At 36.1% G+C, this 19,767-nt stretch overlaps 1 protein-coding gene across 1 annotated transcript in view; it reads left to right on the forward strand.

The window, feature by feature from the left end:
• Positions 1 to 1,481: 1,481 nt before the first annotated feature.
• Positions 1,482 to 19,767, forward strand: part of scaf8 (SR-related CTD-associated factor 8) — a 54,214-nt gene continuing 35,928 nt past the window's right edge. The window contains exons 1-2 of the mRNA XM_067455996.1: positions 1,482 to 1,657; positions 2,813 to 2,896. Of these exons, the coding sequence (XP_067312097.1) occupies positions 1,628 to 1,657; positions 2,813 to 2,896 (114 nt within the window). The 5' untranslated portion in view covers positions 1,482 to 1,627. The remainder of the gene's footprint in view (positions 1,658 to 2,812; positions 2,897 to 19,767) is intronic.

The following is a 19,767-nucleotide window of genomic DNA, read 5'->3' on the forward strand; positions in this document are numbered from 1 at the left end:
TATTGTCCCGCCCACAAGCCAGTGAACACATCACTAGACAAGAGAAGAGATGTTGTTGCAAGAGGTAATGAAAGCTTTGAATAAAGAATATAATGATGAATGATGTGCAGGGATAAACGATTAATAATAAACAATATTTCATAAATAAAAGAACTTATTTTGATTTCATGGTGACTTTTTTTAATAGGGGTGAACGGGGCAAATTTGTAAGTTTTCCACATGGCATGCCAGCATGACGAATCTTAAACTGATGATATACAGGGCAACTTTTTGAGTAATGTTGCCAGACAATGTTGCTGCAAGATGCTGCTTGGGGACTATCCCATTGAGAATGGGCAACAAATTTCTATCTAGATATCCAAAGAGAAATTTGTTGCCCATTCCCAATGGGAAAAAGCCCACAGCTGTTATCTAACACTGCGTTACAATGAGCTCCTACACTGTAAAAAAAAATGTGTTGGTTTTTGTTGGTTTAACTTAAAAAAGTAAGTAACCTGGTTGCCTTAAAATTTTGAGTTTATTGAAATAAAAAATTTGAGTTGATACAATGAAGAAATTGTGTTGAATAAACAGAAACTCAAAATATTATTGTATCTGGACCACATAAAAAATTTGATAAATCATAAAAATAGCACTATTTGGCATGTTTCACTGTGTCATCAGAAATAAAACACACACAATTACCCAATATGCTTACAAAATCTTTTAATAATATTTTAATAAAGGTGGTCGAATCTAAAAAAATAATTATATAAAAAATCATTGTATTAACTCAAAATTTTAATTTCAATGAACTCAAAATTTTAAGGCAACCAGGCAACTTTTTTTCTAAATAATTTTTTACAGTGTATTAGAAACTATGAGAAAAAGGTGAATAATAACTTAGAGTCAATGTTGAAAAATTATTATTATTACTATATTATTATTGTTTTGAATTGTTTTGCAGTGTTATTGTCTTTTTTTTTATTTGATTAAAAATGCCATTATTCTGTATGAAAAAAGTTGATTATTTTATTTTATTTTGTTGTGTGTATTTTTTTCTATTAGATCAGATAACATTTTAAACTGTCAAATGCTCATGTTACAACTTATGAGCATATTCTTGTTGTCACATTTCACTTCCATCTTTTCGGGGTAAATCAAGAAAAAAGTAGCCTACTGTATTAATGGGGGGGGGGGGGGGGCGCATATTTGTACTAGACGTATGAAATGAATGTGGAGGGAAATAAAGAGGCTAGCCTATTGTGTGCCTATGGATTTACACAAACTGAGAAAGTCATAAAGCGTTCGGTTGTGCCCTAGCTATCCCCTATAGTTGTATATAATAGGCTAATAAAAAATCTCAGTCAAGTTTGATCCTCCGTAATAAAAGTTTGGCCACCTCTGAGATAATTTTCAAGACACTGTTCGATTCCCCAAACGGCAACCCATTGAATCTTGAATCTTTCTGGAGGAGTCGACTCAGGGATGATTCGGTCTGTGTTTGTCTTCGTGTTGTCAGCCATATTAGCGCCCTCCTCCATCTCGACCACCGCTAAATTCACGACATGCATGCATCAGGCCGGTTATAGGGACGAAGAGGCTTAACGTTTTTATCTGTTTGAAAGAACAATTTCAAATCCTTACAATGGAGGCCGTCAAGGCGTTTAACGGCGAGGTTTGTATGATATTTGTTTATATAAATATAGACTTGATAAACTGTAGTGTAGGCCGCTGTTGTCATCAAGCCGGTTTCATGGTGCAGGCCATATATTTCTTACATACGTTAATTCCAACGTTTAATCTTTAAAAGTCTGATAGGTCTCTTTGAATCTTTGCGTGCATTTTGAAAACTGAAAGAGTAATAAATACTGTAACTTCAGATTAGACCAGTGCTTGGCGTTTTCCCCCCCGTCACCTTAGTGTACGTTACAGCATGTTGACAAAAAATAACAGCAGTCCGGCAGCTTAAAGTAGTCTGTGTGTAATTACCTATCTCTATTATTATTATTAATTTTTTTTGTGTGCTTAATTATATTAAATCCTTTTTAAGGAAGTCTTGTTAATACGAGGGCTGATTTTTCCGCTTCATGAGTTTACCTAGACAACGTTTAAGGGCATCATAGGCCCAAGCTAATAGATATTTTTTGGCATAACAGTCGTGTTTCGCTTCGTACAAAAATACTGCAACCCCAGAAAAGGCATGTGATGCGATAAATATCGTAGGGGTGTCTAAAAATGTTTTGAGACATTGCCTTTGTTTTTAAAACAGAATTGCTAACAGTTAGCAGCAGACGATTAGCCATCCCGGTGACCCTCAACCGGCTTCAATCTCAGTTTTATGATAGACTTAATTTTCTCTTAACTAGTTCAGTGAGGTCATGTTTTTATTCAATAGTGTTTTAATTGTGAATTTTCGTAGAATTTGTTTATCTGGATTTGAAATGGGGAATTCAAATACCCCAATGATGAGTTGAAAGTTTTTATGGTTTAGTAGTGTAAATCATATATTTTAGGGGAGAACCCAAAAAGAGTTGCAAAAAAAGAGACTTGTCTGAAAGAGGACAGTGTGATTTTATTGCACAAAAGTAAAGTATTACTGTAATGCATCTTGTAGTAACAACATAATCGCAACAAGCTGAAATGCATGATATATTTATTTTGTTCATGTTAGATGTTGTTGTTTAAAAAAAAAACAACAACAGTGAATTTACTGACTAAAAATGGTAAATACAGTACAAATATACATGAAAGGCATCCAGCAGATCACATTAGACTAAATTAATAACTTCCATTATAAGGAATGTTAAATTGCAATATTTTTGTTTTTCAGCTGTACTCACTGAATGAATACAAACCACCTATCTCCAAAGCAAAGATGACCCAGATAACAAAATCAGCAATTAAAGCTATAAAGGTAAGTTTAATAAAAAGGTAACATAACATTAAGGCCAAGTTTGTATGGAGTCTCAACTGATTCCCAATTTAATTACAAACACATTTTTATGTGTGACTTGTGCAGTGCACAAACCACTAAAAGCATTGTGTTAATTTCCAAAAAGCCTTAAAGGCCCACTGAAATCAAAATTTAAGTTTTTTAGCTTTGAGTATGACAATGTCAGCCTTAGGCCGTGTGTCCACCAAAGTGTTTTTTCACGTTGCTGGCTGGCGTTTTCAATTGTTTTCAATGAGAGCGCCACGTTTTTAGAACGCCTGGAGCGCAACGAGGCGCTGAGTGAGTATTTCACACTCAAGCGCTGAGCGCTCAGCGTTTTTAACTGGTCACCGAGAGTTGAAGAATGTTCAACTTTGAGTAAAACGCAACGCTCATCACTGTCACTCTTCACTCAGCCGTCCAATCACAGTGGAGGAGGGGCGGGACAAATACAACACAGACCAACTGCCACATGCTGCTTGTCGTCATCAGATGAAAACAAGCAATAATAACGGAACAAAATTATTTAAAAAAAAAGCCAGAGCAAATACTTTACATTGGATCTGCAGTTTTATATAGAACCAATACAGCAACAAACTACCTGTGAAATTAGTAAGACTTCCGCAGATTTTCTGTATCATAACAAGTAAAGAGTCTCAACTGAAGAAAAAAAACGCTGCCTGCCAAAACGCTCTCAAGCGCTCACAGCGAGGCGTTTTAAGGAGAGAGCCTAGTGTTTTCTGCAGGCTAAAAACGCTTTGGTGGAGACACGGCCTTAAAGTTATAAATAAGCTTGTGTGTTCCAAAACAATGACAAAATTCACATTTAGGAGATATAAGCATTCAAAACTGTCTCTCACTTCCGTTAAAACGAATTACAGATTTTGATGACATCATCGCAGACTTCAGCTTCTCATCAAATCTTTTGTCCAATCAAATGCTCTCTAGAATCTAAAGCCCACCCCCTACGCCGCTGAAGTTGCGGGTGAAATCGGTCAGTTTTTAACACATTTACTAATTTCTACATGGCGAACAGCACATAGCACACTATGTGATAGGAAACGATTCAGTGTAAATATGCTTTCAGTTGAGGCGAATTAAGTCTGTTTTCACGTTAGTTTCACGCACCACACCAGCGCACACATAGTCTAAAGACGACAGCTGTTGGCTAGAGACAAGAGAATGCAGCGCAGATCATATGCGCGAGTCGGCGCAGACAACAATATCGGACCCATTTGAACTCTGCACAGAATGCTGTATTTCAAAGTGATATGGAGGAGATTATGATGATAAACTGTTAGATTAAACTGGCTTAACCAAACAGAGAGGCTCTATTTAAACTGACGTGGTGTATTAACAAAACGCTTTTGGCTGTTTCAAAAAAGGGGAGGAGCTGCTAACAGCTGGAGCCATTTTGGGGAAATCACGTCAACACATTGAAAAATGCGGCGCGTTTCAAGGCATATCAGCGGGCCTTTAAAGCTAATGAAAAAATTAAATAAATAATGGATATTAATGGAACAGTAAATTTTGCCTTTAGATTTAAAAAAAAAGTGATATATTCCTTTCCAGATGCAGAATATTTATTCTGGGTTGTAACATTGCCTAAAGAATGTAAATACAAACAAAGCCCCCAAAACGTTCATTAATAATTGTTGAACTAGGGATGCTCATTATTAACTGGTTAATCATTAAATGACAGTAAGAATTTTGACTGATTAATACTATCGGTTAAAAAGTCATTTTAAAATATTTTTTGAAAACGCTTACTGCATAGTTAATAAATACTCTATACATAAAAAATACATAAAAATTGGGTTTTTGAGAGAGGGGGAAAAAATATATAATTTGTGTTCAAGTTGCACATTTTTTTGTTTATAAACTTTATAAACATTATAAATGCTATTAACTTAGCTATAGGATATTTTAGTGTTCTTCATTCCACATTAAACACACCACAAACTCCAATTTTAACGGTATTCAGAACAAGAATGAAAAATAAAAGTACCTATATAAACGTCACGCCAATCCGAATTAATTTGAAGCGAAACTGAAACAGAAACCAGTGTGGGGCTCATGTAGACATCCTTGCTCATTACTTGAATTGTTTCCTTAAAACAGTGGAAACAAAAATACTTGCTCATTACTTGATTATATTGCTCATTACTACTTGATATTGCTCATTACTACTAGTCAATTTATGTATTTTAATTATTTATATAGGTAGATTAGATAAACATCCTTTGAAACCGTAAAGGGTTTACTTTTATTTGTGTGTACTCAATAAAAACTATATGTTGTGCTTTTGTTAAATAAAGAAAACAAACAGGATGAACTTTCAGCCATCTTGTTTCCTTTCCGTGAACTTGTTTTTGGAGCGCGCCACAAAAAAGAACTGAAACATATCTACTACTTGTCGCACTTTTCTTTTATGTGAATTCTAATCTAACATCATGTGAGTTCACACTTAAAGGTGCAGTGTGTTGTGTTTATGAGGATCTATTGACAGAAATGAAATATAATACACATAACTGTCTTCAATGGTGTATAAAGACCTTACATAATGAGCAGTTATGTTTTTATTACTTTAGAATTAGTGCTGGGAGGTATGACCAAAAAATATCACAGTATTTTTCTAAGTTATATCGGTTTCGCGGTAAATGACAATATTTTTTCACACCACATTTTCTAATGATTGAGAGAGGAAACTGTAGTGGTTTGATTATTATACTATTTTACTGTCATGAGTAAGTATTGTAGAAAAATTACACACAAAATTATGCTTTGGGGAGACGACCAATAAAACATAGACCTGCAACAACTTTGAAAAAAAATGTTGGGGGGGGACCTTAAGCATTTTAAAAATCAAACGCTATATAACAAACTGCCGAAACGAGGGAGAAACGCGGAAGAGCATATCAAATGTCTAAGCATATTTTTAAGACATTTAAGAGCACTAGGGTCTCTGAACAAATGACACGTCAGTTTAACACAAAGAATAAAGCAGTTAATTTTTTGCCCAATATTCTTTGAATTGTCAGTCTGTTTATTAACTTACATCATTGTATTTCGTGTAGCAGAATAATCTATGGTGTCATCGCTGTCGTGATCAGACGACAGTTGTATGTGTGTCCTTTACATTTAATTTGAAGATGTGATAAAATATGTGCCCATACATGCTGCTTGTTCATGTTTACAGCACTATAGTATGTGAAATAGGCCCATAAAAAACCTAAACGCACTCACTCCACTCTGAATCTGATCTATGATCCATGTGGTTGGAGCGTTGTTAATCTCATCACGGCACTCTGCCGCAGAAACGGCTCTCATGCCCGCACCGCGTGAAGTTTGAATTCTTAGCTGTAATCAAGGGCTGAATCCTCTATAAAGATTATTTGAAGGGACAGACGTTTTTAGTGGTGTCCGCAACCATAGTGGACGTTATTGAGTGCACTCATTCAATCTCACATTGCACCGCAATAACAAGTGTACAGTTGATGTACACACAACGGCTGTCTGACTTCACACACTCGTTTTCATTCACTCCTTCAAGGTAACAAAGTGGGAATAGTGGATGATGCTTCAGTGGGTGATTTCGATTCAGCCTTGCGATCTCAGCTGTGCTCCAACAATAGTGAGAAAAGCGAAAACATTGACATGTTTAAAGTGACATGTACCGGTATTGCGGTATTATCAAAATTCGTATCATAACAAAAATAAATACCGGTATTCGGTATGAACTGGTCAGTATACAGCCCAGCACTACTTAGAATTAGCCATTTCTATTTACATACACCGCGGGTCCCCTTACAGTGAAGTCACCATTTTGCACTGGCGTGTTTTTACAGTAGCCCTAATCCATACATGGGCAGTATACGGCCCTGGGGACCGATGCGCTCTGTGCTGGCAATTTGGATGAAAGTTGAATTTAAGTGAAATATTTCGTTATGGTCGCATATATGGGATTTTTACTTCTGTGCTCCTGAGAGTACGGTCCCACATGGAATTTAGAATGTTCGGTGACGTTGCATGACAAAAAAAATCCAGTTATTGTAACCTTAAAGTAGCCTATGTCAGACAGGCCTAGCAAAAATATATATCAGACCTTGAAATAGGCTGTCAAAAATCAAAGTAACTGTAGCCTTATACATATCTGCATTTAATTATTGTGTATGATTTAATCATGTAACTATGTTTAATTGCAATTGTCCAAAGTGTGGCCCTCCGTTTACTTTGCCAAAGTAACTGTGGCCCTCAGACAAAAACTGTTGCCCACCCCTGGCCTAATCAGACAAACTGCTCTACAGAGCAATCAGCTACTCCCTGTTGTCTCAGACGACCTCTTTGTCGTGTTATGGCCACCGTAGCTTAGGGCTGTGCAATTCATTCAAAAGTTTGTTTTCGATTAATTATATAATTACCGTAGCTTCTCTATGTGCTTCAAAAAAGAGGGGTAGGCAATTGCTATTCATAACCTCACTGCTAGATGTTGCTACAATTTACACAGTACACCTTTCAAGGGTTACTTTAGCGATTTCGTGTACGGCTTTGTATCAGTAGAAACCCGGGAGTATATTCGAATGATCGTGTGTGTGTGTGTGTGTGTGTGTGTGTGTGTGTGTGTGTGTGTGTGTGTGTGTGTGTGTGTGTGTGTGTAAAGGGGATTAGCCTAAGTTTGTAATGACTCGTTTCATTATGAAAATAGACAAAAGTGATTTTCATTACTGATTCATCGGGTCTGTGTGCTGTGCACTGAGAACCTCTGTCAGTGCCTTTTTTTAACCATTGTTTAAAATGCATGTCATTGGAGCAAAATGAGTTTGAAATTAAATTAGCGCAACATTTTAAGGAGAATCTTGTGGAAGGTTGAGGTTTTTTCCCCTCTGTGAAATAGCATCTAGCTTTATTTTGTACTTGTAAAAAATCAAATCAGTGTACAATTTTGAACTGTCCCTTATTAAAATACAGTTTCATGTTTGGCTACATCACAATAAAGCAGTGTTTCTGGGGGGTTGTACCCCCTTTTTTGAGGATGTAGCGGAATGTTAAACACAAGACGTAATGCTGCTGACTTTTGTCAGAAGCATTTTAAGTAAAGTATGTCTGAAATAAAAGCTTTATTTCAGATGAGGAGTTGTCAAGATAATAAAAGAACAAAAGAACAATTCGGAATGATTGGAATAATTATTAGCAGTTGCAACATTGTATTTTTTTTAAGCTTTTTGAGGTTTTACCAGTTTTTATAATGTTAATCAATTTAAAACCACATACGACTGTTATCATTGTTTAGTGTATCAACGAGTATCTGTCTGTGTCTCACCAAAACCATGCCTTTTGTATTGATGCCATGTGATGAAGCCTTAATAATTGGTTAAATGAAGTTCCACCTACAGTGGTCTGTGCCATCTAAAAGCTTAAGTTATGATGTTAGGTAAAGAACACGCAAAATGTGAAATTACCTTTATTGCATTACCCCTTTTGATGATTATGCAATTTTATATACATTATATTGCCAAAAGTTTTGGGACTTTATATCACATGAACTTTAATGACATCCCGTTCTTAATCCATAGGATTTAATATGGAGTTAGCCCACCCTATAACAGCTTCAACTCCTCTTGGAAGGCTTTCCACAAGGTTTAGGAGTGTGTTTATGAGAATTTTTGACCGTACTTCTAGAAGTGCATTTATGAGGTCAGGCACTGATGTTGGACGAGAAGGCCTGGCTCGCAGTCTTTGCTGTAATTCATCCCAAAGGTGTTCTATCGGGTTGAGGTCAGGACTCTGTATTCACTGAGCTCCTGAGAGCGACCCTTTCTTTAAAAAATGTTTGTAGAAGCACATGTTTTTTTTATACACCTGTGGCCATGAAAGGGATTGGAACACCTTAATTTTAATGATTTGAAGGGGATCACAGTACTTTTGGCAATATTCCAACACGCCAACATTCTAAAACAGTGCTAATGTAAAGAAAACCAGGCTGATTTCATCAGAGATGGCAGAAAGTACAACTTATTTATATAGCAAAAGAAAAAAGGAAAACATGGCGATATTGAGCCACTCAAAATCACCACAAGAGAAATTCCTTCATTGTGGCAGACCTATTTGCACAGTACTTTAATTTGAGTTTGAATATTTTGCCTGACTTTAACATCCTTAATGAAAGAAACAGAGGATAATTTACCACAAATCTTAAAATTTTGCAGTTTGAATGTTCTTGTTACCTTTGTGAACAAACAAGTATATTCCATGACAGAAATAATACCAGCCACAGAATATTTATTTTTAATAATAGTAAAATATAGTATTAACTTAAGTACTTATACATTTAGCCCCCATTAACACTGCAAGTCTTAATGTGAGTAGAATTTTAGTTCTGATTTTTTGTTTGGCTGTTCACATTACCTTTTAAAATGTGGCCTATATCTGATTCCAGTGTGAACTGTTTCAAACTAACCCGCATGTGCAAAAGAACAATATCAATGACATCAGACGCAGCGTGCTGTTGCACTAAAGTTCGGGAGGTTATGGAGGAAGCAAGCATTTTCACTTTTATTTTTGTGTAATGGAAGCCATAACAGTAATGAGCAGGTGCTGAAGAGATTCATGTTAGTAACATGCTAATTAATGTTAGCAATATGTTAAAGGTTGGTTCTGGGTCTTTTTCCAGGCTTGGTTGCGTTTATGGGCCGCAGTATACTTTTCAGCACCTTTTTTTGAACCAATATCGATAGAATAGAAGAACGAAAAGAAAGAGAGCAAATAATTGGTTATTTTGGTCTTTGTCTCCTTCCTTTGGGACTGAAGCCATGTTCTTCTGTGTCCCCGTTTTCATTTTGTGTGCTTTTTTCTCTCAAAAAAATGGAGCAGTTACGGTAGGATCCTTCTAGTTTAGCTTGAATTGAAGTATCTCCCCATATACTAATTAGGTCTAACACCTCACTCTACCTCCATTGGCTTGCTTTTAATGTTACTGCCTGTGTCTGTGGCTAACGCTAACTCACCGGCGCATAATTGTGACAAATGTCGACATAGACTGACGTAAAAGTTGCATCAAATCCACCTTGGTTGTTCACACTGCAGCCACATTGGAAAAAATCTGATCTGGGTCTGATTCAGGACCACATATGTATGTGGTCTAAATCTGATTTGAAAAAATCAGATCTGGGCTAGATTTGAGTGTTCACACTACCTCTGAAGAATTCTGACCTGGTCACTTGACCCCCAAAAAATCAGATTTGGGCCACTGTTCCCTGCAGTGTGAACAGTGTGATTTCCTGCTTAGTTGCCAGTGTGGCTCAACTGAGTCCTTGCAGAGAGAAAGAGAGCCTGCCCACACGCCCTTCTGATTGGAATTTAGTTATTATTTATTTCGTTGCATCTCTAGTCGTGTAAATGTATAAATTGCCTTTTGCTGGAATCTTATTGCATTGCATCTGGTTAGGACACGTTGTGAACAGGTATTCTGCTGCCTTTAGCCCCCCATGGTCCTTAAAGTCTTAAAATTAGTTCTAGTTTAGTTATTATTTATATTTGTGGTAATACAGTCTTAAATGGTGTAAAAAGAGTCTGGATTATAATTTCAAGAGTTCTTAAATTTGGCGACAGAAATTGCAATATGCCTATTGCATGTTCATGCAGCTGTGCAGGGATCCTGGAAATTTTTCTTCTGGAGTCAGTGGAAAGATTTCTACTGGCAGTAGACATTTTTATACTGGTAGTAGACAATTAAGCTCACAGTTACAATAACTTAATACACCATATAACTTAATAGTCTACCTCCTGTAAACTGTTGTCTTAAAGGGTTAGTTCACCAAAAAATGAAATTTATGTCAATAATGACCTACCCTAATGTCATTCCATACCTGTAAGTAGTTTTCACGATACCGAAATTATGACTTCGATACTATACCAGACGAAAATACCTCGATACCGATACTTAATCGATACCACAGAAAAAAAAAAAACACACACAGATAATATGACAACAGAACTTATTACTCATTGTTTTTGTTTTGTTTTACTAAGAATTCACTGTGCATGTTCCTGCCCTGGTTTTTGACCATTCCTCCTCTTATTGCTATGCCAGTGTGAACATCCTTACAGAGATTACAATATCAATCATGTTATCTATATCTATATATCTATATATTTTCTAATCTTTTACTTCTGAACAGGTTGAGATGACCAAAATCTTATTTCATGATACGAGTAATTTAATATTTTTTTAAGTGTAATTTTATTTGTATCTTTGTTTTTAAAAATAAGCAAAAAATGCGAATTACAAACAATATGACAAAAACAGCTTTATTTTTCTGCTACGTTAGGTATATTTAACAGTAGCAAGTCAAGAAAGAAATTAAATAAGCAAATATAAAACTGCTTACTTAGTCTTCATGCTATAATTTAACAATAAACTGATTCTTAATAAATATATTTTAGTTATTTAGCCAAGCATGTGGTGGTTTTCTATTTTTCCTTTGGTGTTTTATTAACATTAAACACACAGAATATTAGGTCTGGCTTAAGACCTGCATGGATCTGTATTCTGCCTGAATACTCGCCAGACCCAAGAATATTTGCTGTATTTGTTTTATTTCAAAAGGTAGCATAAAATAACACTTTAAAATCTAAAGAATGTTCATGTGATTTTATACATTGTGAAATTAATGAATGCATTATAATCGTGAAACCGTGATTATTTCTCAGACTATAATTGTTAAACAATCTACAATTGTTGCATCTTAATCAGTAGTGAACAGCCAGTCACATGCCTTAAAACAGTGTGATTCAGTTCTCTTTTCTGCCATAGATAAAGAGATTGAAGTATATTATAAAGTACCGCATTCTGAAAATAAGAGACTCTGATTAGAAGTCACAGTAAAACACGGAAGTAAAGCATCGCCGCCATTAATTACTGCGTGCCTTGCTGCTAAGGACTTAGAGCAGCGCGTACACTAAAACACTTCTCAAATGAGGTTAATAGCTTAACAATGACTGGATTCTCCCCCCATGTCATGTTATAAAAGCCTACAATTTTTCCTTATAAATTATTTTTTATTTTTTTACGAATGCATATTTTTCCCCCTGTTTGTATTCTCCCTCAGGCTATATCTTTTCTGTATCCTATTTCGATGACAAAAACAAAAACAAACATAATAGTCCTGGTCCGCTTAGCGATCACACGGGCATTTTTGACAGCGAACCTAAAGTTACCGAACCAAAGGCATAGGGAGACGGTCACAACCTGATTGGTCGGCTTATATGACGTAGGAGCTCGTTTACCGAACATTCAAAACAATGCTGTGTGCGGATTACACGCGCGGGCATTTTATGCGTGTACATATGGCATTATTTTTTACCAGAGAACTCATGAAGAGCTCATGAAATGTTCACAACATTCAAAACAACGCTGTGTGCTGGATTAAACGCGATCATTTTATGCGTGTAACACATATGGCATTATTTTTTACCAGAGAATTCATGAAGAGCTCATGAAATGTTCAAAACAATGCTGTGTGCTGGATTAAACGAGATCATTTTATGCGTGTACATGTGGCATTATTTTTACCCGCTGAGAACTCATGAAGAGCTCATAAAATGTTCAAAACAGCAGCAGGATTTCCTCCGTCAGAAATAAAAGCTATTAATTTTACCATTTACCATAATTGTATTAATTAATTAACAAATGTCAAAGAAGAAGAAAACAAATTGTGGCATAAGGTGAAGTGAGAACTGGGCCGAGGCCGCAGGCTGTGCGGGGGGCTTTTGGTTTGACGTTACAGTATTGTGGTTTGTACCGTGGGTGGTGTGCTGCGGTTTATCGGTTCGGTTTCAATAACGTTACACTCCTAGTGCACATGCATTTTATTGATAGCTTGTTGATAAATGGTTAATGGTTGCTGATATGTATGGAAGAATTATATATACTGATTGTTATATGATTTGTATAATAACTCTAACAAGCGTGCAAAAGAGCATTTATAGCTGTTTTAGCCACTATCCTGATTCATAACGTTGTGATTTGAAGACAAAGATCATGTGAAGTGGTACCTTATGTGTTGGGTATTTCAGGTTTTTGTGTGTAGAGTTTCATGTATTTTGGCAGCATTGTAGTTGAGTTTATCATGACATTAAAAAATGAAAGTACTTGAATGCACTTTAAAAAGTCAAAAGACTTGTTTCTACCTAGTAACATGTTTTTGGTAATCCAATCACAAGTGGTCAGTACTAAATAAAAGTGGAAACTTTTGTGATCATACCATTGAAACCCATACAAATATAGTGCATCAGGAATGCAAACACCATCACCTCCCCCCATTCAACTAATGTAATCATCATTGTGATTCTATGTTATCAAATGTACAAAAAAACTCTGAATGTCTTCACTGTGTAAATAATATACATTTTAATTTAAAATACATTTGTTCTTATTAAAGTGGGAATATTAAAGACTGCTCAGAAAGCTCCCAGACAGCATGCGCATATAGCAAAATTAGTTCTCTTTTGTTGTTTATTGCGTTTCAACGGTTTAAAATTACTTGTTTTTTTAAACAGCAATGCTTAAAAACATATGCAAATGGTAGTCCAAAATCTGTTCTGGTTGACACATTTCTACTGGTTAATTGTATCTACCAGTATATCGCCCACCACTACATGGGCCCTTCTGTAAAAGTCTTGGGTGTGACTGAAGATATTTCAATCCCAGGTGTAAACGGCATTGTCCTGGCTGACCATTTCTGATTCGATCACTGAACGTGTCATAATACCTGGCAGATATAGGTTCAAACAGGTGTATTTTAATGCTTTAAAATCTACTGTTTTTTTCTTTTTTGTGGCAAAGGCATCAGTAAACCTACAATGAAAGTAAATATGTTTGTGTGTTAAAACATCTATTTGGTCCTGTATGTTTAATGGTTCTTCTTTGAGGTATGACATAAGTGGAGACAAGCATGAGTAATAAAAACCATCAGCTTTGAACAATTCAGATATCAAATTTCTAAAGTAACAACACTAGAGTAACTTATTTGGGGCACACTACATACAAAATAGAATAGACCACTTAAGTACTTTTAATTAAATGTTATTTTTACATTTTCCAAAAACATAATCGTGGCACAAGTTCAGGCCATTTACAGGTTATGTGCATCAGTTTTCTAACTTCGTTATTTTCTCTAACTCATTATCATGGATTTTGTTGGTGTTTGTGGCACATTGCTGTTGTTGCATACTTGGTATTTTGAACTCCTAATGTATTGTTTGTATTTCTGTGAATAACACCTCTTTCCCCTTCCCTCAGCAGCTCTCCCAGCTCCCCCAAAGCACTGAAAGTGAAGCAGGAGGATGGGGCGAGAGAGAGTTTCAAAGAGATAAGGGAACCCCTAACCAGCTTAGGTAGGAAGATGGGCTGTTTCAAAAGGAGGATGGAAAAAGCCACATGAGAAATTACTCCAAACGCTCCTAAATATAGTGTTAGGAGTGTCAGGGGGGCTCTTATGGTTCCCAGTGTTCACTGCTTCAGTGACGTCATCACTGCTATATTTATGCATTGCGGATGTAGATCAATGTCGTTTAAAGAGTATTTTGAATGGGATGCTAAGTTTTATGCCTGCAGGTGTTAGTCTTAGTTTATCTTCTTGGTGTTATGACCACTTCTGTGTAAGTTTGTCTGTAAGTTTGTTCAGAGTTTTGATGCTTTCAATGAAGATAGTTTAGGTTCCTATTTTGCGTTTGACCTAGTTCTTGAGTGTGGGATGTCTGAGGAAGATGTGTTGGCTGTCATAATGAACATCAAGTTTGAAGAATTGCCTCTTTTCTGAATGCACAATATTGGGTTCACGAGATCAAGACAAGACTATATTTTATTTCTATTTTTAAGAATTCTTCAAAGACCAAATGCATGACTGGAAAAATAGCCTCTTATTTTACTGAAAGTCACAAAATGCAAATTAATGCAGGTGCATTTTGAAATGTAGGGCTGTCACTAACAATTATTTTGGTAATCGATTAACAGGTTGATTTAGTTTGATAAATAATCAAGTATACAGATATTTTTGTGGTAATAACAATAAACACTAGCCTTTAAAATGGCTTAAAATACTTTTATAATAACAATGAGGCAATTATAATTATTTCAAATAAAGCATAAAAGCCAAGTAATCATATGGTTTTAATGAATGGATGCACTGATCAGATACTCAGTATCGGTATTGCTCTGATGCTGCCAGTTTTTTGCTGGATTGGGTATCGGCCAGACAAGACTGATACAAATCTGATATTGTGTGTATAGTATTGTGTTATTGTTATATCACACAAAAAACATTATAAAGTACCATAAAGCATTACCATAAATGCTTCCCTCCGCTGCGGCTGTCAGTCATTTTCTGTTCAGCTTTCAAACTGTGTCGCATTCGGTTCTGACAGTCAACACGATGAAACGATCAAAAAGATTGAATTATCTACAGATCAAGAAAAATTTAAAGGTCTAATGTTGTGGTTTTGCATAAAAGGACTTTATCTGGCTGGAGTGTATTGCTTTTAAACGTTACTTTCTCCTGGATGTCTTGTTAGGTCACAACATTAGAGTAGAGAGCACTATAATTCTTCTTTACTTGCACAGTAACTAAAATTTAAGGGCCAGATTTATTAAAAGCTTGCGCCAGCACAAACCCTCTTTTGCCGTTAAAAACTACTGTCATGATTTACTAATTAGCGCTGAAAAGGCATGGACAGAGTCATTTTTGCGGCTGACCTTATTGCATATGTATTTGTAGGAGTTTTCCTTTCAGGCTCAATTCATAGCCTGACGTGGTCATACTCAATTCTAGTCAGAATATAAGTCTTGAAACTTACCTCACCTCCGAGTTGTTCTTTCTTTTGCCCCTTCACATTTAATCACGTCTGTTCCCTGGAAAGATTAGAAGCATTACACCTCCCCTGTCTTTGAGTTCGAGCCATTAGTACCGTCATAAGTGACTGATAAGTGACTGACCGATCCCTGACAGTCCCAAAAACAGAATTGATTAGTTCACCTCTCGAGCCTTCATGTTCGAGTCATTCGTTCTCAGCCCCATAGGCTAAGTGCAGAAGATCCTGGAAGGAACCGATGGCCTGTAGCGCATGCACAGTCAACACAAAATAAACAAATCGCTCTCTGAGTCAACTTGTTGTTCCCGAGTGATATTTAAGATTAGTTCAAAAAGAACAGATGGTTCATGAATGACACAACAGATCTCAACTGCACGCATGCTGGAAGAAGTAGAAGATGATGATGAGTGTAAATGATCTTTGCCGATGTTGTAAAAAGTAATTTAAGGATACACAGAGTATTTACTAACACAATCATCATTTTTGAGAGAAATAGTAATGGTGAATGCATATACAAACAATTTCTCGGTTTAGGATTAGAACGAACCCAATCGCTTTTTGGGGACGTGAATGATTGCAATAACGTTGCGTTATCTGTCAATCATCGTATAAAGCCACCCTGACCATTTTGATTGGTCTGAACAGTTTAAGTTCAGCATAATTACTCCTCAATGGATCAAGTCCAGACCGAATTGCCCGACCTCAAATGTTGTGGGCAAGTCTAAAGTCGGCTGGCATCCAGGCTACAAAATTTTATGGGAGGAGAGTGTTTAAATTAATCACGCGAGGTGATTTTACAAAGGTTTGCGCTCGCCTCTCATCAGTTTGCTGGTGTTTGGCCTATTATTTACTGCCCAAAAAAAGCTAACAGGTAGATTAAGCTGATCATTATGCAAATGATCCGGCTGCATCTGTTCATTAATTTGTGTGTGGTCTATGGATGCATGATACTGGGTTTTTGCCAGTACTTTTGATATTTTTGAAAACATTTTGGTCTGATGTCAATACCGATTATATGTTTTTTCTTCCCCTTTGTTTGAAACAACACAATTTTGTGCAGAAGATTTTTTTTTCTAGACCCTAGATAGATGCAGTAACCTAAATATTTTATATAGGGTCCCGTTTCACTGTTGCATTGTTGTGAGAGCACAGCTGAGATCACAAGGCTGAATCTGAAATCACCCACTGATCCTTCACTATTCCCTACGTTATCCACTTATATTTTTCACTTGAAGGGGTGAATGAAAACGAGTGAAGTCGGACAGCTGTTGTTTGTACATCGGCTGTAACCTACACTCGTTATTGCGGTGCAATGTGAGATTAAATGAGTGCACTCAACTTCCACTATGGTCGCGGACACCACTACCAAGGCTTTCCCCTCAAATAATTGTTCTAGAGGGCGATTTCAGATTCAGCCCTTGATTACAGCAGAGAATTCAAACTTCACACGGCACTCGTATGAGAGCGGTTTCTGCGTGGAGTGCTGTGATGAGATTAACAATGCTCACCTTTTTACATTTTTTTTAAGGACTTATTTCATATACTCTCATCTAGTGCTCTGAAGATGAACTAGCAACGTGCATATTTCATTACGTCGTCTTCAAATGAAAGGTAAAGGACACAATAAACTGTAGGCTACGTCTAATCACGACAGCGATGACACCATAGATTATTCTGCTACATTAAGTTAATAAACAGATTAACAATCCCAAGAAGATTGTGCAAAAAAGTAACTGCTTTGTGTTAAAGCTATACTGTATGATATTTTCCCCGCATCTAGCGGTAAAAAGTTATATGACCATCCAGTGAATATTAGTTTCTGTTCCTCTCAATTGTGATTTAGTTTTAACTCATACGGTGGCCGATTTAGTCCAAGATTAACATGGCAATCCCCCTCTTCACATTCGAGACGGTGCCATCGAGTGTTAAAACGCAAAAGGCGATGCTTGAATTTATGGGTATGTCCCTCTTTGGCTAATGTACTTTCAAGATGGAGGGGCAACATGGCGACCGGCATTCGAACCCCTCACCCGTATGTATTTTCAATGGCATATTTAAATTTAGGAGAATACTTTATTACTTGAAAGAAGTAAATGTACATTAATGAGCACATATATTTTTGAAAGAAGTGTTTATAGCTAAAAATAAACTAAAAAAGTTACACAGTGTAGCTTTAAACTGACGTGCGTCATTTGTTCAGAGACTATAGTGTTCTTAAATTCCTGAGAGAGGGAGTGGGAGAGTGGGGAGTCACTGTTGACGGTCGCATTTAAAAACTGACGATATAAATCACCATACATGCAATGTTTTTGCTTGTTGACATCAAGTTCACTTCAAGAATAGCCACACTGCTGACATGATCTTCTCGCTATAGCGCTCCTTGCACAAGAGTTATTAAAGGCACACATCAACATATATGGCATATCGCAATATTTTTTTCACATCGGCTGATGCCGAATTTAATATTATTGATTCTGATGTACTGATAATATTGTGCATCCTTAGTGTCATCAGTAGATCTCACACAGAACTGTCCACTCCTATCTGCTTTTTTATGGAATTGCGCACTCACGCTAATTTGCCCTGTTTAGTAAATCTGGCCTTTATATATAATACAACACATCACTATGTCTCTTCCCTTTGTGATTTGAACTTTTCAATGAGAAGCACTACGCATTGTGACTCCATGTTGGTTCACATTCTGCCCACGGGATGTGTGCAAGTGCTCTGTATTGGAGCTTTTCTTGTTCATATAATATGTTTGTGCAATAGCCTTTCTTGTCCTATCAATCATATGTTGCTGCTTTGTTAAAAAGCAGCACCTAAAACTTTAAATAAATGCTTTTAATTTTATAGTATATTTTTATAAATATTTACCATGTTTTACCATTGTTTTTCCATGAATATATGAGTCGTACATGACAAAATCATGACTCATGAATGGAGTCAGTCTGACTCTTGTTTATTTGTAATGTCTAACAAGCTAGTGAAGCTATTTATAGCTGTTGCACTGGTGCACAATTATTTAATAAATAATTCATTACATTTGTGTGTATATTGTTTTACAAAGTTAGGAAAGTAATTAAGTCAATCCTGATGACTTTGACAAAAGAATGACCGTCTCGTCCATACAGTGAGGAAAACAGTTTATTAGTTAATAATATTTTTTTATAATTATTTTAGTATTGAATCTGTACTTTGTATCAGCCAATAATGAATCCCAGGTGTCAGAGGAGGGAAATGCGGATCGGACCACCCCCTAGTTTTAATTGTGAACTCTTAAATACATAATGTATTTTAATATAAATATAATGACCCCTAATATAAGCATAATCAACTCATGTACTTGACACATTATAACAAAGAGAACCTGATTATTGTTGTTGTTTCAACAATTTGTTTTTGTTTTAAAATTTTGTTTAAATATTTTTTAAAATTTCACATTAAAAGAAATCTAGTATTTGACCATGTCTAACAAGTATTCAAATATAAAACCTACAAATAAGTAAGCAGTTATGATCTGCACTACTTTAAGCAACTGGACTATTATTTATTAAGTAAGGGATAATGTACACCCAGCCGGTTGTTATCCCAGAATAAACCCCGACAGAGTGATCGGGACCCCGATTCAAAGTGGACGCGATCCCGCTTATTAAACAGCTACTAGTCTCAAAAAAATTTGACACAAAATATTGTCTTGAGATTAAATATTTTATTAACTCTTACGCAAAGCTTCCGCGAAGAAAAACTGTTCCAAACTGCTTTAAAGGACAACTCCGGTGAGAAATGAACCTAGGGGTAATTAACAGATGGTTACCGAGTAGATCGTTCTCTGGGATGCATTTTCATGGAAATCGAATGTAAAGAGTTTTATCTTTAAAAACAGATTAGCTTATAACGGTAGTATATGGGGCACAGAGTAGTGAAATTAAATCGCTAGTTAATACCACTAACAAGGCTAAAAATAGCCTCACACTAACACGGTA

Source organism: Pseudorasbora parva, chromosome 10, assembly GCF_024679245.1.
Source record: "Pseudorasbora parva isolate DD20220531a chromosome 10, ASM2467924v1, whole genome shotgun sequence".
NCBI classification, from domain to species: Eukaryota; Metazoa; Chordata; class Actinopteri; order Cypriniformes; family Gobionidae; genus Pseudorasbora; species Pseudorasbora parva.